This window comes from Bufo gargarizans, chromosome 4 (assembly GCF_014858855.1).
Source record: "Bufo gargarizans isolate SCDJY-AF-19 chromosome 4, ASM1485885v1, whole genome shotgun sequence".
In the NCBI taxonomy this organism is placed as follows: Eukaryota; Metazoa; Chordata; class Amphibia; order Anura; family Bufonidae; genus Bufo; species Bufo gargarizans.
In genome coordinates this window covers 187,209,498-187,236,566 of record NC_058083.1, presented here as the reverse complement: position 1 = coordinate 187,236,566, position 27,069 = coordinate 187,209,498, and the positions used below count along the sequence as shown (strand labels likewise).

The 27,069-nt window shown below is 44.3% G+C and overlaps 1 protein-coding gene across 4 annotated transcripts in view; it reads right to left on the bottom strand.

Moving 5' to 3' along the window:
- Positions 1–705: 705 nt before the first annotated feature.
- Positions 706–27,069, bottom strand: part of ATP11B (ATPase phospholipid transporting 11B (putative)) — a 118,024-nt gene continuing 91,660 nt past the window's right edge. The window contains exons 28-31 of one of the 4 annotated variants that reach the window (XM_044288641.1): positions 25,433–25,598; positions 24,304–24,389; positions 9,922–10,055; positions 706–1,630 (exon numbers count right to left, since the gene is read on the bottom strand). In XM_044288641.1, coding sequence (XP_044144576.1) covers positions 9,953–10,055; positions 24,304–24,389; positions 25,433–25,598 — 355 coding nt within the window. In that variant the 3' untranslated portion in view covers positions 706–1,630; positions 9,922–9,952. Of the gene's footprint in view, positions 1,631–8,725; positions 10,056–13,539; positions 13,663–24,303; positions 24,390–25,432; positions 25,599–27,069 lie in introns of those variants that run through there. The other 3 variants (XM_044288642.1, XM_044288639.1, XM_044288638.1) reach the window with 3 other exon arrangements.

The following is a 27,069-nucleotide window of genomic DNA, read 5'->3' as shown; positions in this document are numbered from 1 at the left end:
TGTTCAAGCTAGGTTTACTAATAGTCGTAGGCCAAACTGCCTAATGTACTAGAGAAGAAAAATATGCAGATTACACTATGAACAGTCTTCAAATGTAAAAATATCAGGTCCACACTAAGCACATTATGATGATTTAGTGCATTAATAATACAGTCCCATTTTATGGTGTCTGCAATGGTTATAAAATCCAGACCACAGGATTCTACACTGACCCACAAAGAATTCCTGCAGAAGATCTGGGTGTTCAAGCAGTCAGACAATCACTAAAACAAACGGTCCATGTGAAACTGCCCTAGTTATGTACATTATATCGTGATTCAATGGACCTCATTTATCAGAGCTCAGCTTTATTTTCTAAAACTGCTCTGGAAAACTGAGCTCTGATTGATAGTAAGGCTACTTTCAAACTGGCGTTTTGGCTTTCCGCTTGCGAGATCCGTTCAGGGCTCTCACAAGCGGTCCAAAACAGTTTTGCCCTAATGCATCCTGAATGGAAAAGGATCCACTCAGAATGCATCAGTTTGCCTCCGTTCCGTCTCCATTCCACTTTGGAGGCGGACACCAAACTGCTGCTTGCTGAGCAAAACGGATCTGTTCTGACACACAATGTAAGTCAATAGGGACGGATCCGTTTTCTCTGACACAATCTGGCACAATAGAAAACTGATCCTTCCTCCATTGACTTTCAACGGTGTTCAAAACAGATCTGTCTTGGCTATGTTATAGATAATACAAACGGATCCGTTCTGAACGGTTGTATTATCTGAACAGATCAGTCTGTGCAGATCCATGACGGATTTGCACCAAATGCGAGTGTGAAAGTAGCCCAAAACTGTCAGGCACTAGTAGGACTGCCCACACAAGTCTCAAACATAGAAAGAGCAAGAAACGAACTAACAGAAAAATGTAATTTATGAAATACTAATTTATACAGAATCAATCTGCTCAGCTCTTCCTGCTCTATAACCTGCTGCCTGCAGTTTGCACTGTATTTTCTGGTGACAGCTACTCTTTAAAAAATGAGGCCTGATATGTCGAAAACACTCTGAGAAAATTACCGTGCTTTCCTATATGTTGTTTAAAATACCAGGGTCCTCAACAAGAACACCAGTGCATAATAATAGGTTAATACATTTAGGACAACTAAAAACTGTAAATTTGGCTTAAAAAAGTGGCAATAATAAAGATTAAGGAATTTCAGGTCAATAAATATGTCTGCATACAGCAAGGTAAAACATATTGCACATCAATGAGGATGGTCGCTGACTAGGCAGACTTTTTTTGATCACTAAGATGGAAACATGTTGATGTTGCTACAGTATATGTGCCAGAATATCTTCATTATGATAGTGCAAGAGATATACATTGATGGAAAGCCTTATTCTGAGATCAGATGACCAGGTCAACACTTGCCGTTACACGCACAAAGGGCATTCCATATTTTAGAGGTATGTGTTACATTTGTTGGTACAAGACTTGTAATAAATATGACAACATGGTTCTGCACAGTAGGACTGGCAGGACATGTATACCAGTAAGACCTGCCCTTTAGCATGTAGTCGAATCCATGGCTGAAAGTGTCAAGATGCTTCTGTCATTTGAATAGTAGGGATCCATTTCACTCCAAGATCTAGAGCAACAAAAAGAAACAAATGGGCAATGTAGAAATCCTGGTCAATAAAATTACCGTGCGTGTCCTAATCCATTGGAGAAGGGCTCTTGGATACCGGAGGCATCATTCTTTTAGATACACATATAGCTAAACATACAGTCTTCTATTTCTTGGGTTAATCCGGTCTCATAGCCCGTACTATTGTCCGGCTGCATCTACAGTTCTGCAGGCCCTGGCTCGCTGTCTGCACAAAAATCTCTCAGGCGATCAGCATAGTAATCTCTCCCACCAAAGTAATGGAGCTCCGTTAAGCCCCCAGATGATGATTGCTTCAAATAAAGACTAGCATAACTGCAAAAGCAACTGTGAGATGTAATAGCAGGACCAGCGCAGCTCTGAAGATGCACAGTAGTTACAAAAGTAGCTCAAGTTTTAATGTTTTCAAGAAATTCTTTCTGCTTTGTTAATATGGTTGTAATAGCGGTGCAGATCTACGTTGTACAACATCGTCCCTAATGGACAGCAACTCCATTCCTAGATATGAACATTAAATTGGGTCATAAATGTGTTCTGTGCAGGTCTCCAGATAATATTTATAGAAAAACCTGGTAATGGCAAGTGTTCAAATGCACTGATAACCAAATGGAACAATGAAGGACAACTGCAATACATGTAAAAGGTCCACATAAAAACAGAGAGAGACTGTGATTGTGCCAGCCGGATACGGTCATAGGATAAATCGCATGTGATGTGGACTAGTAAGGCTAGGTTCACACAAAGTATTTTCAGAGCTGAAAAAAACCCAGTTTTTTCCTGACGTGTTTTATGCGGCTTTGGAGAAAATTTAAATTCCTAGCCATGTTCACTGGAATTCTGGATGCGGAATCTGTGTCAGATGGACAGGACACATTTTTCCCCCCACGGTGCAAATGACAAGAAAATGCACTGTATGGTTTAACATGCAGGCTCCCCATGGGGATGTTCTAGATATGGTTTTGCCCAAATCCTGGCCCAAAATACTCAGTGTGAACCTAGTCTAAGGTTGCTGCCACATGTGTAGGCGTTTTATGCAGTTTTTGAAGCCAGTAGTGTTTGTCCTTTCAGACTTTTTCACTTTCACACGAGCACGTTTTCCGCGCGGGTGCAATGCGTGACGTGAACGCATAGCACCCGCACTGAATTCGGACCTATTCTTTTCAATGGGTCTGTGTACATGAGCGTTGTTTTTCACGCATCAGTTCTGTGTTTCGTGAAAATCGCAGCATGTTCTATATTCAGCGTTTTTCTTGCAGCCCTGGCTCCATAGAAGTGAATGGGGCTGCGTGAAAAACGCATTGCATCCGCAAGCAAGTGCGGGTACGATGCGTTTTTCACTGATGGTTGCTAAGAGATGTTGTTTGTAAACCTTCAGTTTTTTATCATGTGCGTGAAAAACGCATCAAAAGGCATTGCACCCGCGCGGAAAAAAACTGAACACAATCGCAGACAAAACTGACTGAACTTTATTGCAAAATAGTGCAAGTTTTACTGAACGCACCCTGAACGCATCCGGACCCAATCCATCACGCTCGTGTGAAAGAGGCCTTAGAGGTCTGGGATGTATAGGATAACACTGACAGCATTATGTCAGTGTTATCAAATACATTCCAGAACTGCAAGAGTTACATAGCATCATAAATCACTATAATGCTATGCAACCCGGTCAGTGTTGGAAGTTCAGGATGGGTGCTGCGCTGCGAGTCCGGAGCGAGACACTCAGTCGTCTGAAAGGGGCCTAAGGTCTCTTTCACCCCAGCTATACTGATTGTGGCAGAATCTGTTCAGGAAAAAAAATGATGGTTTTCCATGCAAGTTAAATCAACTTTTTCTGCGATTGCATTCAGAATAACACTCAACATCTATCAACGATCAGTGAAAAATGCATTGCATACGGATGCCTTCCGTTTTTTTCACACAAGCAACTATAACGCACTATATAGAACAAGCTGCATTTTTTCCTGAACGCAGAGATGTGTGAAAAAAGGACACTCGTGCACAGACCTACAGTCAGGTCCATAAATATTGGAACATCGACACAATTCTAACATTTATGGCTCTATACACCACCACAATGGATTTGAAATGAAACGCACAAGATGTGCTTTAACTGCAGACTGTCAACTTTAATTTGAGGGTATTTACATCAAAATCAGGTGAACGGTGTAGGATATACAACAGTTTGCATATGTGCCTCCCACTTGTTAAGGGACCAAAAGTAATGGGGCAGAATAATAATCATAAATCAAACTTTCACTTTTTAAATATTTGGTTGCAAATACTTTGCAGTAAATTACAGCCTGAAGTCTGGAATGCATAGACGTCACCAGACACCGGGTTTCATCCCTGGTGATGCTCTGCCAGGCCTCTACTGCAACTGTCTTCAGTTCCTGCTTGTTCTTAGGGCATTTTCACTTCAGTTTTGTCTTCAGCAAGTGAAATGCATGCTCAATCGGATTCAGGTCAGGTGATTGACTTGGCCATTGCATAACATTTCACTTCTTTCCCTTAAAAAAACTCTTTGGTTGCTTTTGCAGTATGCTTTGGGTCATTGTCCATCTGCACTGTGAAGCGCCGTCCAACGAGTTCTGAAGCATTTGGCTGAATATGAGCAGATACTATTGCCCGAAACACTTCAGAATTCATCCTGCTGCTTTTGTCGGCAGTCACATCATCAATAAATACAAGAGAACCAGTTCCATTGGCAGCCATACATGTCCATGCCATGACACTACCACCACCATGCTTCACTGATTAGGTGGTATGCTTAGGATCATGAGCAGTTCCTTTCCTTCTCCATACTCTTCTCTTCCCATCACTCTGGTACAAGTTGATCTTGGTCTCATCTGTCCATAGGATGTTGTTCCAGAACTGTGAAGACTTTTTTAGATGTCGTTTGGCAAACTCTAATCTGGCCTTCATGTTTTTGAGGCTCACCAATGGTTTACATCTTGTAGTAAACCCTCTGTGTGGTAACTCTGGTGAAGTCTTCTCTTGATTGTTGACTTTGACACACATACACCCAACTCCTGGATAGTGTTCTTGATCTGGCCAACTGTTGTGAAGGGTGTTTTCTTCACCAGGGAAAGAATTCTTCGGTCATCCACCACAGTTGTTTTCCGTGGTCTTCCGGGTCTTTTGGTGTTGCTGAGCTCACCGATGCGTTCCTTCTTTTTAAGAATGATCCAAAACAGTTGTTTTGGCCACGCGTAATGTTTTTGCTATCACTCTGATGGGTTTGTTTTGCTTTTTCAGCCTGCTGAAAAACGATGCTTCACCGATAGTGACAGCTCTTTGGATCTCATCTTGAGAGTTGACAGCAACAGATTCCAAATGCAAATAGCACACTTGAAAGGAACTCTGGACCTTTTATCTGCTTATTGTAATAATGAGGGAATAACACACACCTGGCCATGGAACAGCTGAGACACCAATTGTCCCATTACTTTTGGTCCTTTAACAAGTGGGAGGCACATATGGAAACTGTTGTAGTTCCTACACCGTTCACCTGATTTGCATGTAAATACCCTCAAGTTAAAGCACATCTTGTTCGTTTAATTTCAAATCCATTGTGCTGGTGTATAGAGCCAAAAATTTTAGAATTGTGTCGATGTTCCAATATTTATGGACCTGACTGTATGTAAATGAATGGGTCAGGATTCAGTCTGGATGCTATGCATTTTCTTCACGCATTACACCCGGATGGAAATCTCACACATGTGAAAGAGGCCTTAGTGTGGCTGCATGCGGCACAGATTTGTGTGCAGAAAAGCTGCAAGAAATCTTCACCCAAACTCAGTTGAAAAGGGTGAAATTGGCACACAGACAAAAAGCTAAATTGACATGCTGCAGATTTTCCGAATAGAAAAACTGTGCGTAATCTGCACTGTGTGCAGGCACCCTTAGGCCCCTTTCAGACGAATGAGTCTCACGCATTGGACTTGTAGCGCGAGTATGCAGCAGCACCTGTCCTGCCCCCTCAGCACCGTCACTGCATGTCATTATATTGATTTATGATGCTATGTAACCCAGGCCCCTTTCACACTGGCGAGATTTCCGCGCGGGTGCAATGCGCGAGGTGAACGCATTGCACCCGCACTGAATCCGGACCCATTCATTTCTATGGGGCTGTGCAGATGAGTGGTAATTTTCACGCATCACTTGTGCGTTGCGTGAAAATCACAGCATGCTCCTCTTTGTGCGTTTTCCACGCAACGCAGGCCCCATAGAAGTGAATGGGGCTGCATGAAAATTGCAAGCAAGTGCAGAAGTGGTGCGATTTTCACGTATGGTTGCTAGGAGACGACCAGGATGGAGACTTGATCATTATTATTTTCCCTTATAACATGGTTCGTAATACAGAATGTACAATAGAGCTGGAGGGGTTCAAAAAAAATATATATATTTTTTAACTCACCCCCCCGTCCACTTGTTTGCACAGCCCGGCTTCTCTTCTTTCTTCTTCTTTGCTGTGCACAAGAAAAGGACCTGTGGTGATGTCACTACGCTCATCACATGGTCCGTCACATGATCCATCACCATGGTAAAAGATCACGTGATGGACCATGTAATGAGTGCAGTGACGTCATCAAAGGTCCTATTCCTCAAAGAAGACGACAGAAGAGAAGCCGGGCTGCGCGAACAAATGGATTAAGGAGTTAAATTATTATATATTTTTTTTAACCCCTCCAGCCTCATTGTACTATGCCTTCTGTACTAAGAATGCTATTATTTTCCCTTATACACATGTTATAAAAGGTAAAATAATACAGTCTTTGGGTACCAAACATGCCGATTTTTCTCATGCGCCTGCAAAACGCATTACAATGTTTTGCACTCGCGTGGAAAAAAAATAAAAAATAAGGCCACTAGACATGATCCACACCTGAATAACCTCACTGTAGCGATTATGTGGACAGCATCTTATCCGGGGCAAAAACATGACGCCCGTTTGGAAGAGGCCTTACAGTTCTGGAATGTATTGGATAACAATGACATAATGCTGTCAGTGTTATCCAATACATTCCAGAACTGTAAGGGTTACATAGCATCATAAATCAATATAATGGTATGCAACCCTGTCAGTGCTGGGAGGTCAGGAGGGGCGCTGCCGCATACTCATGCTGCTCGTCTGAAAGGGGCCTAAGGGGAATTTATCTGGGCCCAGTTAGTTAGAATTCATAGCTGTCCAATCCAACTACTATGAAGTTTCATTGCTACCTGACACTCTTAATGGTATTACTCCAGAAAAGCACAGTCCTATCCATTTTTGTATACATCAGGTGTAGTCATGAAATAATCTACAGGAATAGCAGGCTATCACATGAGTAATCATTTTATCTTTTAGTCTTTGTTAATATTAATGACATACAAAACAAACTTATGCACAGCAATCTCTCTCTGTAATTGAATTTTTACTGGACTCTTTATAAAGCACTACAATTGTCCTTCAAAAACAAGGTGACCTCCATGCATTTATCCTAAAAGAGAAAGGTACCCAGCATTGCACACTGCATAATACAGTTTACTTTTGGTTGAAATTAAGAAATGTGCTATGAGCTGTAGTACTAAACACTGTTTTATAGGCAGTATGCAATAATAGAGATAGATATATTGTCCAAAATGATATAGGAAAAATTTAGTTTTAAATTACTTGAACCACATCATTATAGTAGGAGATGCCCAACACCATTATTGAAAAGCAAGCGGTGCAAAAGAAAATATGAAATTGATTCACTCATGGCTTACAGCAGATAGAGTTAGACCCTGTAAGAAATTAATGAGCCCGCTACTTAATTCAAGCACCTTATTAATGCAGGAAGAATATGTAGGTATGTTCCCACAGAGGGCAAATTGCAGCAGAAAAAATTGTCAGCATCAACTGACATTCCTTGGATGTAAAACCACAGCACAGGTCAATTTTGATGCTGATTCTCCACAGACTTTTTTCTGAGGAGTGTAGATGAGATTTTGCAACATCTCATCCACTTTGCTATTGCTTGTAAAACCTGCAGATTTTCTGCCTACAATTCTGAATTGTAAAATGCACAAAGTAACCATCCCATGGGAACATACCCTGACTGTGTAAGCCATGCAGCTATTTCACATTCTTTGATATTTTAGACGAGTAGACCCAGAGCTGTAGTAGAAGGACACTACACAGAAAATGAAGAGTTTCCAGTTTTGATGATTCATATCAATTTAAAGCTATAAAACCCACAGAGTAGTTATGCTTTGCCAGTCTACTTAAAGGCTATGTACACCTTCGGAGGCAAATTTTTGTTTATGATTGCATTTTACTCATTTTTGGCAAAAAACAAAACAAAACATATTTTCAATTGGCCTTTAATAAAAATATTGAGCCGTTCTGTCACAAAGGGTTAACTGTTTTTCTAACTGTGTGACTGGTACTTTCACTTTGAGCCTCATAAACCTTATCTCTAAACTACTAAGAGGTCATAAACACTTATTTAAGCCACATTCTTATCAGTTAGATAAGAACTGAGCTATAATGAATGTTTAAAATGTAAGAGCAGAGATAAGGAGTCATTCAGCTACCGAACTGACGGAAAAGACAAAATCCACAGGCTGCCACTACAGCATCTCAGCTATGTAAAGAAAAAAAAGGGGCTCAATATTTTAGACCAAGACCAATTGAAAAATATTTTTAGCTCAAAATGAGTACAATGCAATAATTAAAAAAATTGCCCCTAAAAGGTGTACATAGGCTTTAAGTTATGTATATTTTTTGTGGACTTTTTATAAATGGTGCACTTGGTTTTATGTATATATAGTCCATTTTATATCAATCAGATATTCTGTGTGCTAGATTAGGATTTACATCGCTGTGACACTAGGAAGTTTGCCAACGGATCAAGCCAAATTTGCAGAAGCCTCACAGGACACTACAAATGAGCTAAGAACAACTACTTTGTGGGAACCATAGTTAAAACATCAAGGTACAGTACTTTTTTGTAAAACACCATTATAAATCAAAGTGAATAGGAAGCCACAAGTGAAAGATTGAAATGTTGCAAGCAAATGTTCACAAACCACCAGAAACCGCTTTTCCATTTGGCCAAACAAAACAGCATTTGTGACTTTGGAAAGATGCGTTTATTTATGAAAATGGAGATATTGGATAAGAATACTAAAAAAATTACACTTTGCCTTATAACATGTTCTTTATAAATATGTACTCTTGTCAATGCTCTGAGCTACACATACAGTCATGTAAAACGAAAAGATGCATTTTATAACTTGTCATTTATATGTTCTAAATATAAAACAAAAGACTATTTTGCATATTGCTCGTTGAAAACACACACTGACATAAATGGAATGACCTAAACCTGGGAAATTTAAGTAAAGTAAACCTGCTGATGGCACAAAAAACAAAAACATAAAACTGCTGTCTGGATCTAGGGGACTGAAGTAGAAGGTATAAAGGGCCTGAGAACTGAAAAATTGGCCTTTTATGCTATTAACCAATCAGTTAACCTTTATCAAAACCACAGTGAATAAAATGAAACGTGGACTCTTACTGGTTGCTGTGGGCAATAAGGCCACTAGACATGATCCACACCTGAATAACCTCACTGTAGCGATTATGTGGACAGCATCACTATAAGCATATGTTGACACGTACATGATAACTTGGAATTGATCCCTGGGGCAGGTATACATGCAATGTGCATTACATGTCACTCTCTCATCATATTTGTAGGTTTAAGCCATGAATGAGCTATGAACTGTACAGAGAAGCTTGATACACAAAAGACTTTTCAGAATGCCATTCCATTTTTTGGGGGGGGGGGGGGGGATTTTTTGGGGGATTAAAGATAGTCTTTCATATTGACAGAGTTAAAAAAAAAAAAAAAAAAATCTTATTGTGTATCAATGTAAGAACCAAAGCCCCAAATGTTCAGTTAAGGATCCCAGCAATCAAAAACAATCATACAGGAAGATGTTGTCCATTACAGAATTATGCAGACAAGAAAACAGAAAGAAGGAGTCAGACAATTAAAAGACACACACAGCATAGATGCTGTACTTCAAGATAAAATGTACAGAAGACATCGGAAATTAAATAAGAGTAAGAACAGTTCATCAACTCATGTTGCTCCGCCTCGCTATAGAGATACCTATGAGCATCCTGTTTCTCATTACACCCAGAGAAAGAAATCCCCTAGTCATCTAAAGCTGCAGGTTCATCATTTTCCAGTTTATAGGAGAAGCGCTGGCAGCAAAGGCTATTTAGAGAGGTTCCACACCTGGTGACCCGCGGCGCGGTGCATCGCCCCATCACTCGGTCCAGCAGTCTTCTAAAAGACGCGCACGCTGTCTCCCCGCTTGTGTAGCAGCACATTGAGTCCAAGCAGTTGATACCTGATCCTGTCTCAGTAAGCTGAGGAGGAGATAGAAATGTGACAGCGGTGGGCCATTACAAGTGTACTTATACTGTTGTCAGATACAGACACATTTATGAAATCATATCTCAAAGAAGCCCTAAACAGATGTTAAGGACCAATTGCAGCTGCCAAGTACAAAGACGTGTTAGCATCACATTCTGTAAGAGTAGTATGTTCCTACAAGAAGACATCGCTCTATTAACACACAAAAGGAAAAATAAAAAGACAAGAAAAATATACAACAAAATACGTGCACACTAGTATTGCACCAGCAATCATGCCATCAAGCAGTGTGTTCATTCACTGTACAGCAAAGGAGGGGGAAAAAAAGCTCTTAAAAGATTTAGAAATACTTAAACATATTATTGTACATCAGAAAGTGAAGACTAACAGCAAAACAATGAATTCACAGTAGAGCTCAATAAGTCTGCAGACTTCATTATATGAACTGGCCAATGCATCATATACAAAGAAATTTACTAATTATTTCAGCTAATACAATAACTAAGGCTACTTTCACACTAACGTCGCTGGATTCCGGCAGGCAGTTCCATCGCCGGAACTGCATGCCGCATCAGGCAATCTGTATGCAAATTGATACCATTTGTAGACGGATCCGTCTCACAAATGTATTGCAATACCGGATCCATCTCTCCGGCTGTCATCCGGAAAAACGGATCCTGCATTTCAACGTAAAACAATGCTGGCATTCTGGCAAGTTTAGGAATTTTGAAAGGAGAAAATACTGCAGCATGCTGCAGTATTTTCTCCATCCAAAAACCATACAGTGACTGAACTGAGGACATCCTGATGCATACTGAACGGATTGCTCTCCATTCAGAACGCATTAGGATAAAACCATTTTTTTACGGTATTGAGCCCCTAGGACGGAACTCAATACCGGAAAAGAAAAACGCTAGTGTGAAAGTACCCTAAGCCTGCCTGTGACCTGCTGCAGTGTTTTTATCTATAGGAACATAATATAGTTGATGTACACACAGAAATGTGAACTTTTTTGTTTTTGTGATAAATTATCATATTGTGAAAAGCATTTCAGGAAGACATTAATATTAATAAATAAAAATACTAATAAAACAAATAAATAAAAGGCGAGAATAACACAACAAACCACTACTGGGAGCCTTTTCTCAGGTTCTCCGCTAAAATTTGCCAACTGCATTATTTGCAGGGATTGGGTAGAAGGATAAAACTTTTTAGAAAAGGGGAGGAAATGGCAAGAAAAAAGTGACTTGCCCTCGCCATTCTTCAGCTGTTGTGACGCTTACTGTGTCGCAAATGGTCTTCACTTCCTGGTCCCATCTCACTAGACAAGAAATGGTAGGAAATGCTGCTCAGTCGATCACTGCCCTGCCGTAGGGCTCATGCACACAAATATATTTTGTTTCCATGTCCGTTTTTTTTGCAGCCCGTATGTGGAACCATTCACTTCAAGTGGGCCGCAAAAATGACGGAAATGACTCGGTGTGCATTCAGTTTCTGTATGACCGCATGGCCGTTCTGGAAAAAAAAAAAAAGAAGAAGAAGACGACGACCTATTGTATCCGATTATTGTCCACATAACGGACAAGGATAGGACTTTTCTATTAGGGGCCAGCTGTCCCGTTCCGCAAAATACATAATGCGCGCAGTCACCGTACTTTTTGCAGACGGCAAAATACATACGGTAGTGTGCATGAGCCCTTAGCCAGTGATTGGTTGAGCAGGCACTTCATGTGGATAGAGACTGGACCACAAAACTGAGACCATTGGGTATACAGTAGGCATTGGAATGGCAGCAACAGTGGATCTGTGAGGTCATTATTTTTTTTTATTATTTTTTTACTCTTTTGCCAAAAATGTATCCCATTAGACAACCCCTTTAACCTCCTCCTACATTGTTTCATACACCATTAATGTATTATATGCCAATACATTGGTGTTTAACAACAATGCAGTTACTAAAATGGTCTTTGACATCTGCATTCTTAACGAATTTCATCATAGAAAAGCACTTAAAAAAATAAATAATAAACTGTGGTTTTCCAGCTAATCTTCTTTCTCTTCACCCAGGGAGAGTGGCGCTGAGGGTGTACTTTAAAGAGAAGATAGGAGTTATCCAAAAATACATATACCACTTGTCCACTCTCCCTCCTACCATATCGCCAACTGTTTCTTGCGTCACAATATCTGCAATGCACAGGGATATGGTTTGCTAAAATCGCCTGCTTCCGTAGTGCATCCCTCATCCTCGTGTGGTCACCCTCACTCCTGTAATGTACTAAAAATTTCTGCTGAAAATGTTGGTGCGTTATAAATAAAATGATTATATTTACTGTTGTGGAGGTTTTGTTCTCAGATATAATACTGCCAGGAGTCTCACAGCAGCTCTCTCTCCATTCAGAAGACTGGTCGAGTGTGCATGGGAAGAGGGGGGGAGGGTCGAAAGAGACGTTAGCAGAATGTGCATTCTGCTGATAGATCTAAAGGTGCCCATAACTCCATCAATGGCGGAATGTTAGTTTGCCTGAAAGCTCTCTCCCGACTCCCTCACATACATACAAGCTCATCAGAGCATGTACGGTATGTGTTTTCAATAGGGAGAGGGGGGAAAGATGCGTCAACACAACTCTGGCAGAGGCTTGTCATCTGACAGAACAAAAGGATCAGGTGTGGGACATTCAACATGCTCGATTCTTCCCCCTCCCAACATCATCTGTCTGTCTGAGGATAGTTGGGAGCTTCCCACATACATAAGACAGTTTGCTGGTCCCACCAAAAACAGAGGGTTCTCATGTGTATACGGGGGCCTTTAGTCCTTGTAAGAAATGTGAGCAGCTAGCCTAGATCTAGACAACATTTATAACCCAAATTCTGCCCTAAAGATACTGTGCGACAGTCCTGTTTCATGGAAATAAAAGTTGGTTCAACCAAATGCACGAGGATGGATAGTAACAGCACCATATCAAGGATGAGCCAACACCTCCTCATTTAGTTGCATGTTACAGTGTGTATGAAGCTACACTACAATAAATGTGTATTACAGCCTACCTACAATCAAGTACTGTGGCTGTAATGTCCATCATAGAAGCCTACTGACCTAACTCTACAGTTAGGTGACACTGTGAAGGCTGTTGGACGGGTGAGCTTTTAGACAACGTTGGAATATGTTAGGAAGAATCCTTCAAAAAAATACCAATATAGTAATGTGCAATAAAAGTTAACAATTTTTCAAGATGGCAGTTGACAAAGAAAACTGTTAGTCTGTCATGCTGTCTAGATGTCAAGCACACAATGTGGGTTAAGGCACAAATTCACCAATGAATGAATTCACAAACATGGAAGCAATGTCATCTACAATGGCTAAATGTGGCTGGAACACTGTGTTTCTATCATATGATAAATACATGAAAGCACTGAATCAAGTGCATGTCACACATGGACCACGAGTGGCTAGAGATCACAGTGCGGTTGCAGTACTACCTAGTCTGCTCAAGTGCTCTGCTGGTTTGAAGCATCAGCTAGCAATTGCCTATTGTCCGACCCTCTGTGCTCGTTTTCAGTAAAGTTAAATGCTGAGCTGACTGAGCCCTTATCCTCTTCCATCTAAAGGGACAGAAAAGTTCTGGTAAAATTACTGCTATAATGCTTGGATAATGTATAAACAGGTTAACATGGGGAAAAAAAAAATCCCACAAAGAATTCAACAAGCATACTCTTATTAAACACACAGACCAGTCATTGCCAATGATTGTAAATTACAAGGTACACCTTAGTATAGGGGTAAAAAAGCAGGTTTTAGTTTCTCACTACTTATCAAATCAAAATAAAACTGGGCATGAAGAAAACATAGGGAAGGGATGCACATCCACTTAAGTACTAGTAAGAGTACACAAATGAATCCACAACACAGTGAGACCTAAATATAAGTGACATTGTGTAAAATAAAAGCATACAAAGACACTAACACAAACATCTGTTACTATTTTTTACTACACTGGCATGGAAACAATAACACTGAAAGAGTGATTGTAAGGGGTAGTGTGTCTAGGAGCCAACGCGAGCGGCTGTTATCTCTGGGGGTGCTGTAGAGATGATCAACATCAGCTTGGTTTTGGTGGACCCTACTAATGAAAAGGGAGGAGTCTATAATTAAGGCAACTCTGGAGCAGTTTTTATTTTATTTTACAGATTTAGGGCTTACGTACAGGACCAGATTTTGCATCCATGTCCGATCCACATTTTCTGCAGATTGCACACAGACCCATTCATTATTATGGGTCCACAATGGACAGCACATGGATGTGCTTTATCCCTATTTTGTGATTGGTAGCAGCTAGAGACATAAGCCTGGTCTTGTTTGAACCAGGCTGACAGTCTAAGGCTCCTTTCACACTTGCGCTCGTCGGTCCGCTCGTGAGCTCCGTTTGAAGGAGCTCACGAGCGGACCCGAACGCCTCCGTCCAGCCCTGATGCAGTCTGAATGGAGCGGATCCGCTCAGACTGCATCAGTCTGGCGGCGTTCAGCCTCCGCTCCGCTCGCCTCCGCACGGACAGGCGGACAGCTGAACGCTGCTTGCAGCGTTCAGCTGTCCGCCTGGCCGTGCGGATCCGTTCAGACTTACAATGTAAGTCAATGGGAACGGATCCGCTTGAAGATGTCACCATATGGCTAAATCTTCAAGCGGATCCGTCCCCCATTGACTTTACATTGAAAGTCTGAACGGATCCGCTCAGGCTTCTTTCACACTTAGATTTTTTTCTAAGTTATTAATGCAGACGGATCCGTACTGAACGGAGCATCCGTCTGCATTAATATGATCGGATCCGTTCAAACGCTAGTGTGAAAGTAGCCTAAGCTTTAAAACAAGACCTCTACATCTCCACTACTTTGGGAGATATAGCTGTTAGAGATCAGGTCGGAGTGATAGCAGCTAAATATAAAAGCAGGTTTTGGCTACATTCCCTCCTGAGTCAATTTCTAACATCTTATAGGGCTCTTTCACATGAGCAGATGCCGTGCGGGTAATCCGCTGCGTGAAAGAGTGCCAAGCCCCGTTCCGGACATCAGAGACACGGAGCATTAACAGGATTGATAAATGCTCTGTGTTTCTCTGTGATCTTTTTACTACAAAATCACAATGAGATAAAGTTGTCACCATGATTTTGTAGTAAAAAGGTCACAGAGGCACAGAGCATTATCAATTATGTTAATGTTCCGTGTCTCTGCTGTCCAGAGTGCAGACTGGCCCTCTTTCATGCAGCGGATTACCCGCTTGTGTGAAAGAGCCCTAACTCCTATATCTCTAGCTGTTATCCAGCCCAAGATATGAAGAGTCAAAGCAGCCCTCTCCCTCCTTCAGCTGGCAGTGATCTCAGGGGAGCAGTGGAGGCTGCAGGGCGAAGAGGAAAAAATATATATATAAATTTGGCATAATCATACTGACCCACAGAATAAAAGGTATCACTTTATTTATACCACACAGTGGACACTGCAAAAATAAAACCCACAAAAAAAAGTGAAAATTGCGGCTTTTTTTAATCTTTACACATAAAAATTAGTGATTTAATTAAAGTAAATTAACCCCAAAATGGTTCCTTAAACAAAAACAAAATAAAATAATGAAAATTGTCCAGCATAATTCAAGGACTCATACAGTTAAAGTTAAATTGCAGGAAAAAAAAGGAGATTTTTGTATAACTTACCAGTTAAATCTCTTTCTCGCTCTTCCTTGGGGGACACAGACCTTGGGTATAGCTCAGCTCCCTAGGAGGCGTGACACTAAGTAAAACTGTTAAGCCCCTCCTCCATCAGCTATACCCTCAGCCTGGAGATAGAGGCTACCAGTTGCGTGTCCAAGTAGTGAAAGGATAACAACCAATAACGGAAACAACCAGCCAGCAACCCAACGGGGCGCCAGACCATAACCCTGTAACCAAACACAGAAGGGTGGGTGCTGTGTCCCCCAAGGAAGAGCGAGAAAGAGATTTAACTGGTAAGTTATACAAAAATCTCCTTTTCTCGCCCATTTTCCTTGGGGGACACAGACCTTGGGACGTTCAAGAGCAGTCCAAGAAGGGAGGGACCACAAACCCAAGGCGGAACACCACCAGAGCATCAGGAAACCGCTGCCTGCAAAACCAGGCGGCCCAACGCAGCATCCGCTGATGCATGCGTATGCACCCTATAGAACTTTGTGAAAGTGTGCAGAGAGGACCAAGTGGCTGCTTTGCACAACTGTTCAGCCGAGGCCCGATGCCTCTGCGCCCAGGAAGCTCCGACTGCTCTGGTGGAATGAGCAGTGACGCCAAAAGGCGGAGGTCTGCCCTTGGCTCGATAAGCCTCAGACACCGCCAGTTTAATGAAACGGGCAATAGCCACCTTGGAGACCGCCAACCCTTTGCGCGAACCCTCCGGAACCACAAACAGGGAGTCCGTGCGCCGAAAGGACCCGGTGACCTCCAAGTAAATCCTCAACGCCCTGACCACATCCAGACGGTGCAGTTCCCGTTCTCTGGGGTGGGAAGGAGAGGGACAGAGCGACGGAAGGACGATGTCCTCATTGATGTGAAAGGCGGAGACCACCTTTGGCAGGAAAGTCGGGACAGGCCGAAGCACAACCTTATCCTGGTGGAAGATCAGGAAAGGTTCGGAGCAAGAAAGAGCCGCTAACTCCGACACCCGTCGGAGAGACGTGACGGCCACAAGAAAGATGACCTTGCAGGACAGAAGGCGAAGGGAGACCTCCCGTAAAGGCTCGAAGGGGGCTGATTGGAGCGCCGAGAGCACCACATTCAGGTCCCAGGAAGGAACTGGAGGGCGGTACGGCGGAACAGAGTGAGCCACCCCTTGTAAAAAGGTCTTAATTGGCCCTAGAGGGGCCCTTCAGAGAACTGAGGCACAGCCCCAGGTCCAGACCCGACTGGAGGAAGGACAGGATTGTGGGAAGAGAAAACCGGAGAGGTGGGATGCTCCGGGACTCACAGAACCCCAGATAGGACCTCCAAACCCGATAGTAGATCCTAGAGGATACGGGCTTACGAGCCCGGATCATGGTGCGGACTACGTCCGCGGAGAAACCCCGTCGCGTTAAGACGGCGGTCTCAATAGCCACGCCGTCAAACGTAGCGAGCCTAAATGCTCGTGGAAGATCGGTCCCTGAGAGAGAAGGTCTTCCCTGGAGGGCAGTGGCCACGGTGCGTCTGCCAACAGCAACATTAGGTCGGCGTACCAAGACCGGCGGGGCCAATCCGGGGCGATTAGAATCGCGGGGACGCCCTCTGCCGCGATCCTCCGAAGAACCCGTGGCAGGAGGGGAAAAGGAGGAAAGACGTACAGAAGGGAGAATTCGCGCCACGGAAGGACGAGCGCGTCAGCGCCGTATGCCTTCGGGTCCCGTGCCCTGGCCAGGTATAGGGGGACCTTGTGGTTGAATTTGGAGGCCATGAGGTCCACGTCGGGGCGACCCCAGCGAAGACAAAGGGCTTCGAACACCTCTGGGTGCAGGGACCATTCTCCCGGGTCGATGGTGGACCGGCTGAGGAAATCCGCCGCCCAGTTGTCCACCCCCGGGATGTAAATCGCAGATAAGGCCGGCACGTGCGTCTCCGCCCAGAGGAGAATGAGGGTCACCTCTTGCATCGCTGCAGCGCTGCGAGTGCCTCCCTGATGGTTTATGTATGCCACAGCCGTGGCATTGTCCGATTGGATCCGAACAGGGTGGCCCTCAGCAGATGGGTCCAGTGTCTGAGGGACAGAAGAATCGCCCTCAGTTCCAGAATATTGATTGGAAGTCTGGACTCCGATAGAGACCAAACGTCCTGGACGGACCGGGGAGGGAAAACCCCCCCCCCACCCCCGTAAGCTGGCATCTGTGGTAATCACCAGCCAGTTCAGTGGAAGGAAGGACTTCCCCCTTAGAGGGATATGCAACCACCAGCCGAGGGAAGCTCGAGCCAGGGGAGGCAGAAGAAAGGTCCTGTCCAGACTCCTCAGTGATTTGTCCCAGGCCGACAGAATTGCCCTCTGAAAGGTGCGGGATCGGAATTGTGCGAACGGCACCGCTTCGAAACAGGCAACCATCTTTCCCAACAACCGCATGCTGGATCTGAGGGAAGGGCGGTGATGACGGAGGAGACTGCGAACCGACCCGCGAAGGGCCAGACGCTTGTCCGATGGAAGGCGGACCTCCGCCAACTCTGTCCAGGAGCATCCCCAGGAAGATCAGCCGTCTGGAGGGGGTAAGGGAAGATTTGGGGTGGTTGATAATCCAACCGAACCGCGTCAGGGTCTCCAGAGTGAGTTCCACACTGCGGGATGTCTTAGAGAAGGAGGGTGCCTTGACCAGGATGTCGTCCAAGTATGGGAGAAGAAAAACACTTCTTGAACGTAGAAGGGCCAAGACAGGGGCCAGGACCTTGGTGAACACTCGAGGAGCAGTCGCCAGACCAAAGGGAAGGGCGACGAATTGGAAGTGATCGTCCCCCACCGCAAAGCGCAGGAAGCGGTGATGACATGGAGCAACCGGAACGTGGAGGTATGCATCCTGAATGTCGATTGAGGCCATGAAATCCCCTCTTTCCAGGGAGGCCACTGCGGACCTGAGAGACTCCATCCGGAATCTCTGCAGTCGGAGAAAACGGTTCAGGCGTTTTAGGTCCAAGATCGGACGCACTGAGCCTTCCTTCTTGGGAACCACAAAGAGGTTCGAGTAGAACCCCCTGAACCTTTCCGTCGGAGGCACGGGGGCGACGACACCCTTGTCCATTAGAGAGTGAATGGCCGCGAAGAAGGCGGCCACTCGTACGGGATCTCGCGGAGGACGGGATCGGAAGAAACGGTCTGGCGGAATGGACGCAAATTCGATTTTGTATCCGCAAGATACAATCTCGAGCGCCCATGCGTCTGAGATGTGGGCCCGCCATACGTTCCTGAATAGGAGAAGGAGGCCCCCCACCCGGGTGGGTGGGGGCGCACCTTCAGGCAGAGGGCTGCTGGCCTGTGGGAGCCCGTGCAGGCTGGGACTTGCGCCAGGTAGGTTGCGTCCGAAAAAACGGCTTCTTGCGTCTATCCTGGGCTGGGCCAGAGGAAGAAGAACTGGCCGCGGGTCTAGACCCGGTGGGCTTGCGAAAGGACCGAAAACGGGACGAACCAGCGCGACCACGGGGGGCGCCCATTGGCCTGGACTGGGGGAGGCGAGTACTCTTCCCACCCGTGGCCTCTGATATAAGTTCGTCCAGACGGGTTCCGAACAGGCGGGAACCCGTGAATGGTAGGCCGGCCAAAGAGCGTTTGGAAGCGGCGTCCGCCGCCCAAACCTTCAGCCAGAGTTCCCTCCTGACAGAAACTGCCAGGGCAGAGGAACGGGCAATGAGGGCACCCGCATCAAGGGAGGCCTCACAGACGAATTTTCCGGCCTGAACAATTAGTTGGGCTAAGGAACGGAGGTCCTGAACAGGGACGTCCGACCCTAACTCCCGTTCCAGTTGCAAACCCCATTCAGAGACCGCTTTGCCAACCCAGGCGGAGGCAAAGACCGGTCTAAGGGCCGAACCAGAGGCAGTAAATATGGCCTTGGAGAGGGATTCCGTACGACGGTCCTCAACAGACTGGAGGGAAGATCCGTCCTGTACAGGAATAGTAGTGCTTTTGGACAGGCGAGCCACGGGAGGATCAACCTTAGGCGGGGATGTCCACGTGGTCACAGAATCCGCTGGAAAGGGATAACAAATGTCCAGCTTTTTGGGTGTAATAAAGCGGACGTTAGGCCGAGTCCAAGCCTTGGATACCACAGAAGAAAAATCAGCGTGTATGGGAAAAACCTTGGAGGCCTGTTTGGGGCGGAGAAAGGACACGCCGGCCTGTTCAGAGCTGGGGGGGTCATCGTGTAGCTGAAAGGTATCACGGATGCTAGTGACAAGATGCCCCACCGCGGACGCCAATTTGGACGGAAGCTCTGAGTCCATGTCCACGTCCGAATCCGCCAGTTCTCCCTCAGAAAGCGTATCCCTTTGAGAGGATAGACTTGACTGAGCTCGCACGCATGGCGGAGAGAGCGAAGCATCTGGAGAAGATGTGCGCTCAACCCTTGAACGTTTCTGAGTATGCCGGGCCCTGGAAGATTCGCTGGGAGGCAGGGAACCAGTGGGGGCGGCAGAAACGGTAGTCCCAGCGGGTGCGACAGGGATTGTGGCAGCCTGCGGGAGAGGCGGTCTATCCACGAGACGGCCCACTACGTGTGTAAGGCTTTCCACCGCCTGAGACAGAGACCTAGCCCAGTCAGGGGGTTCAGAGGCACCGGGGGGCGCAGCGGGAAGCGGGCCCTGCACCGGGGCCTGACATGCAAGGCAATGCGGCTCAGATTGCCCACGCGGAAAAAGTTCCTTACAGGCGGTACAGGCATGGTACCAGGGTTTGGGGGCACCTGTGGGATCTGACATGCTGAAGTGTGGTTGTACTCTAATATAGAGACCACAAAGGGTTATAGCAGCTATGACCAGGAGGGTTAGGAGAGGGTTAACTGTCCTACCAGTGCCTCAGAAGAACGTCAGGAGATGGCCCAGATCAGCAGCAGCAGAGAAGCAGTGAACAGCAGTGAGCAGCAGAGAACAGCAGAGAGCGCCCACAGAAGCCGAGCGATGTACACAGGAGGTTAGAGTCCCCCACCGTGTCCCAGCTTCCTGTCAGGAGTGAGGAAGAGCGGGAAACCTCAGCAGAAAGCGCGGGGAACAAGCTCCGCCCCCTCCAGCGCTTGAAATGTCTCCTGTGAAGGAGAACGTAGCTCCGCCCCCCAAAATGACGCACGGAAGCCCCGCCCCCTGCCGGGACCGCTAAGCCCCGCCCCCCGTTCTCGGCGGGAAGGGGGAGAGAGAGAAGAGAAAAATGGAGTCAGCCCCGATGAGGGGGAGGGGGGGGGAGAAAGATAGCAGCGTGGGGGGGAAAAGCGTGGGGGTGCTGAGGATGCTGCTGTGCTGCATTGTCCTGCAGATGAGCGCTCAGAATGAGCGACCACGGGTGCCCCCCTTACCCAGAGGGGTAGATGCTGCAGATAGGGACGGGGTATGGGCTGGAATAGCCATCTCACCGTGCGACGTCTTCACCCTCAGTCCTTTCCAGCAGGGTCGCCCCTTCAGCCACTGGCACCGCAGTGGCAGGAAGCTGGAAGAGGGGCTTGGCGTGCGGGCGACCCCCTAGCTGGCGGGATGTAGGGGAGCCATTGCTGCCCAGATCCTCCTATTGCTTCTGTGGGGGAGGCAGCAGTGCAGATAAGTTGGCACTGGCGCAGCTCAACCCCGGGAGAGCAGAGAGGTCAAATGCGTCTCTGGTATCCCTAGGAAAAAATAAAATAACAAAATTAGAAGAAAAAGTAAAAATAACAAGGAGAAAACAGCCCTGCAGTAGCAGGGAGTGTCTTGCCTCCTTGGACACTAAGCTAAAACTGGTAGCCTCTATCTCCAGGCTGAGGGTATAGCTGATGGAGGAGGGGCTTAACAGTTTTACTTAGTGTCACGCCTCCTAGGGAGCTGAGCTATACCCAAGGTCTGTGTCCCCCAAGGAAAATGGGCGAGAAAATATGACTGCTGGAACACAGACAGGGAAATTTAATGTTAATGGTCATTAAGGCTAAAATTAGTCATGTCCGTAAGGGGTTAAAAACCGCACGTGTTCCCCAAGTTGTGTGCTAGTTATACTTACTTCACACATCAATATAAAAATCTACGACAAAAAATGTGAAATTTTTGGGAGGCTTCTTCCAATTTTAATGTGACTGTTAATGGGTTAAAAAGAAAAATATATAACCACATCATAGGAGAGTTGTTCATCCATTTTATTCCTCTCTTAACAACCTAACAGGAATGATGTATGATCTGGTCGTATGATCATAGTAAGTGATATAAGAAAGGTCTTTCCTTTAATTACAATACAGCAACTCAAAAATTCTGAGTTGACTGCATTCGTCCCCATGTCATACGGATGGGGTACTGAAGCTATTAAGAGCTATTGGGAGGAGGGGGGGGGGGGGGGGGGGGGGGGTTGATGTACTGCAGTTTTTGAAAGCTATATAAACTTCAGGGAGAAATCTTTTAAAGGATGGGATTAAAAACTTCCATAGATGACATTGTCTATATAGTAACACCTGAATTTTTATAATTTAATCCCAGCTTTAATATATGGTACTACATAAAACCCACATTCCTGAATAGAGGATACTAAAGCCAGGGCACGGAAGGGTAACATAGGGGTGGCTAAATATCATGTAAACCTTACGATATTCACAAATATTTAGAACCTGCCACTGGTTATGGATTCATTCTGGCATATTTCAGTAATGTAATGAGGAATTTCAGCGGCATGCTTCAATGTTATTCTCAATTACATGAAATAATCTGGAGAAACTTGGTCTATTAGTGACTCTATATACTGTGCAACTGTCCGCCTGTCTATGGAACAGCAATCTGTATTCTAGAAGAATTTTACACATCTCAAGTGACATCAGGCTAATTTATTAGTCCTTCATAAAAGTAACCTGTAAACTGATCAAATCTTCAAGATCTAAATGCAACTGTGCACCTTCTCAGAAGGCAGAGAAATCATTTAGACAGAAGGAACTCTCCCCGTCTTCCTCTGCATTTTGTTATAAAGCTGCAAGTGAAAGCCTGTCTCTAAAGAGTTTCCTTATTTTCCAGATGGATTCATGTTGTCATTTTCATTTTCTGACAGCTAAGTAAGCGGTTACATAGCAGAACTTTGCAAACCTAGCTATGGAAGCACAAATAAACATCCAATGACGGCAATGTGTGGCAATCTTGCTTACTTGCTGTGCTATACCAATTTATAATGTATCTAACCTTCACATGTAAAAATGGATACACATAAGAATAGACTTAAAGGCATTTGAAGAATCGAGGTATGAATCATATCCTTTCATAAAATTAAACAGTGATCATAGTAACATGTGGTTCTTAACTCCCCAACCCAATTATTTTATGGTCACTGTGGCCATATTGGGGTCAGTGTGGTGGACAAAATGGGCAGTTTTGGCACTGATTGGCTTACATGGCTATATTGGGATTACAGTGGTCCCACCACAAGGATGGGATATCCCGAACAGGAGGCAAAACCTCAATGCTGTGTAAATGCCAGGTCACAGACTTGCTTTTTCCCTTTTTACATCAAGTGCTTTGCAACTGGGATCTGAGAACCAACCTTATGGTTAAATAGGGCTGTTAAAAACCAATCACCTCAACTTAAAGCAGGGATGGCCAACCGGCGGCTCTCCAGATGTTGTAAAACTACAAGTCGCTCAAAAGAAGAAAATAACACTATGGGGTCATTTACTAAGACTGGCGTTTTAGACACCTTTCTCCTTCCCTTTTTAGACCTGGCGTGAGCAGTGAAAAGTCTGAAAATACGTCTAATATAGGTGTATTTAAGGTTAATAAAGGACGCCCTATGTGTATAGATATTAAATCTGTGTAAGCACTGAGAGAGTTGCTTGACTAAAGCGATTTTCACAACCCAATGCATTGGACACTATATTTGAATGTTTTTTTTTTTAAAAACAGTTTATGGTGCATGCACTCATGATAGATTTGTTGCAAACAACTGTTGTATATATCTGAATGTGTTTCCTGCAGCATGCACATGGATTCCTGCAAGCTCTTTTTCAGATATTTCTAACAGAAAAATGAGCTTGCGAATATACTCTAGAAGGCCAAGTAGCCCTACGCTAAATTGCAACAGACAATATTCATAGTAAAAACATAAAAACCTTGAGTGTGAACAATCACACGATCATAATGCATTCTTGTTAAAAAGGGAAATAAAATAAGCAATTAAAATAAAAAAGGGTATATAAACACTTGGCACTGCCGTATGCAGCCTGGAATTATCTAGCATGCTCCAAATATAGTCAGCAGTTTTAATTGTATGCTTCCCTTCATCATCAAGCAGTCAAACCATGCTGAGGAAAGTAACACAAAAAGAGCACAGTAGGACTGTTATCAGAGTGTCATGCTGGGGATTTTAACGCACGACATGCACTCTTACTGCAGGTTCTCTGACCTGCTGAAATAAAGAAAAAAACGAAGAGCAGAATGAAAAGCTGGCAGCTCTGGCTGTTAGCATAATCATACCCATGCCTCACTCCATCTAAGTGCTGGTTAGTTGAGCCTCAACATGCAAAAAGAGGGAAAAAAAGAGGAAAAAATAAAAAAGTGGATGAGGAGCCTTCCCTCCTACTCTACCTAATTTTGCTCAGCTGATTCCTTGCCCGTGACAGAGGCTGCAGGGCGATGAATTCGTCACTTAAAGTTACTCTGTTGGGATACATCTACAGGTGGATAGAAAAGGTATGTAACACACAACAAATCAAGAAGAAATAGTCATTTCGAAACATGTGACAGGAATTTCTTGTAAAAGAAAATAGAAATATTACATAGAAAATGCGTCGCCATGCACAAAAATACCAACTGACTGAAAGGCCAGCTATTGCCTTAGGGACTACAAAAGCATCGCTGTAGTGGAAATGCCTCAAGTTGTAACACTGTGGCCTATTCAACACACTGCACCACGTATGGGACACGGAGCATTGAGTTCTACAAGCTCTTCCAGCGCTTTCAGATTGTAAACCATCTTTATGATAAATGTAAGACTTGTAGAAAAAGAAAACCAGTTTGTGTATATAGTATATATACATATATAAAAATGACACTTGTACACTTAAACAATTTATTTTGTTTAATTGCGGACCCTTGTCGGGTAGGTTAAAAAAGCTAAAAATGTATGTGATCGGAAAATGTAACAGACTTTTTGGGAAATGATTTGAGATCATGCTGAACATTCATATTTACAAGCATTTGAAGAAATAGTTTAGGAAGCTGTCATTCACAGTATTACACTTTGTCTTGCTAAAGATGTGGCAGAGTACAGCTCTCGCCTTCAGCACAGAATACTTGTTGGCAATGGTCTAAAACTTACTATAAAGCTGCACAATTAAAGTGCAATTACAAGTATCGATGCTTAACAATATAAAAATATATATATATTCATTTTGCAGCGGTAACAAATACAGGCACTTAAAAAGTATAGCAAATGGTGCATTAGCAGCAAATGCAGGCACTTGTTAAATCACCCAGCCTAATAAATCTCTATTCCTAAGCACAACAATAAGTGGTTATTTTAGTACTTTACACTTTTTCGGATAATCTTGATACGCGGCTTGTGAAAACGCTTGAGACAAAGAATCATTGCGGAATATGGTAAATTTAACAATACAGGTCTACAATAAAAGTGTTAACTTTGTGCACTGGCAAACATCCATTAATAAAACCTCTCTGAAAAGAATGTCTGGTGGCCATATACAGTTCTCGATACCTGTGCCTTCTCTGTACTTGTAGGGTATAGTTGTCGATAAATCACTTTCTTCAGGACATCGAGACACAAGCAAGCTGTGGTCATGATGATTATGGCAAACCATGCAGACCCACTGGAAAGCAGCTGGACAAATACAAAATACATGTCTTGGGTGTGTAAAAATGGCCTGGGGAGATAAAATAGAATACATTTTTTTTAACTTTTTATTATTAAACATGTAACCCTCAACCCATGCAATAAACTACTCTCTAAAATCTTTTCTTATGACTATGTTGTGTCATTCTTCTATCATTTCTAATAGAAGTTTATGAATACATTTCCAGCAGTCTGCAGAAAAGATACAGCTGGGTGTTACCAGTTGGGGGAGTGTCCCTGCACAGTCTGAAACTGGCAGCACTGATTGGATAGAGTCAGACTGTGCAGGGACACCACCCCTAACTGGAAAAAAACAACAACATTCTGTACCCTTACTGCTAGAAACTCATTCGAAAACTTCTAGTAGAAATAATGAGTGGATGGGAATATGAGTGGACAATGACAATGAATGAGTCAAAACAAATAGATGCTCCGCAAATCTTATTATATGGGGAATGCAAGTAGCTACTAAAACAGAAATGTCATGAGAGGTGACAAGTCCTCTCTAACAAGGAAGTATGCGATACGTCCTTGCAGGGTGGCAATCCAGTAGCTAAAGATGTATCTTGTACATCCTTGCTACTGATTGCTGAATCTTAGGCTACATGCACACGATTGCAACAAGTCTTGCAGTCCACAAATTGTGGATTCGCAAAACACAGATGTCGCCCATGTGCGTTCAATTTGCGGAATGGGCCGCCCATTATACAAATGCCTACTATTGTCCACAAAACGGACAACAATAGGACATGTTCTATTTTCTTTGTGGGGCCACGGAACGGAGCAACAGATGCGGACAGCATACGAAGTGCTGTTTGCATCTTTTATGGCCCCATTGACGTGAACGGGTACGCATTCGAGCCGTAAAAACCGCTGCTTTGGTGCAAACCCAAAACAACGGTCGTGTACATGAGGCCTTAGACTGTAACAGCTAGAGATTCTAACCAGCAGGTCTTGTTTTAAATCTGATAATCGAGGTTCTAGCTGCGAACAATCTTGAATTAGAACCCTTAGAAAAGGGTCTCAGTGAAAGCTGTATTTTACCTGCCGCCTTCATTCCTATTCCAAATTTTAACTGATTTATTGCAGCTAGAGCCTCGGTCTTGTTTAAAGCAGAGATGGTCTTCTTTAAAACAAGACTTAGCATGAACCTATATCATTTTCACAGCCACAGATATGCCACCAGAAAGCAGCCCCCCCCCCCCAATGGAGAAGTCGGCCAGCCTGAAGGATTGGGGCTACACAGAAAAGAGAGGGAGAGAGACACAAAGCCTTCTTTCTTCTGTCTAACTGTACATGGACTTCTGGGCATGTCATTAACCCCCTTCACCCGTCAGAGAGCATACTTGCTGAATGTCCCATATAAGTGGAGGGGTGTCTTTTCTCCAGAAAAGAAATGTGAAGATGAGCACTTGCTATTCCAAGCACCCTCTGGGCCTTATTAGAGCATTTGCTGATGCCATGACCCAGATGTTTATCAGCACTAAGACCACGGCACAAAA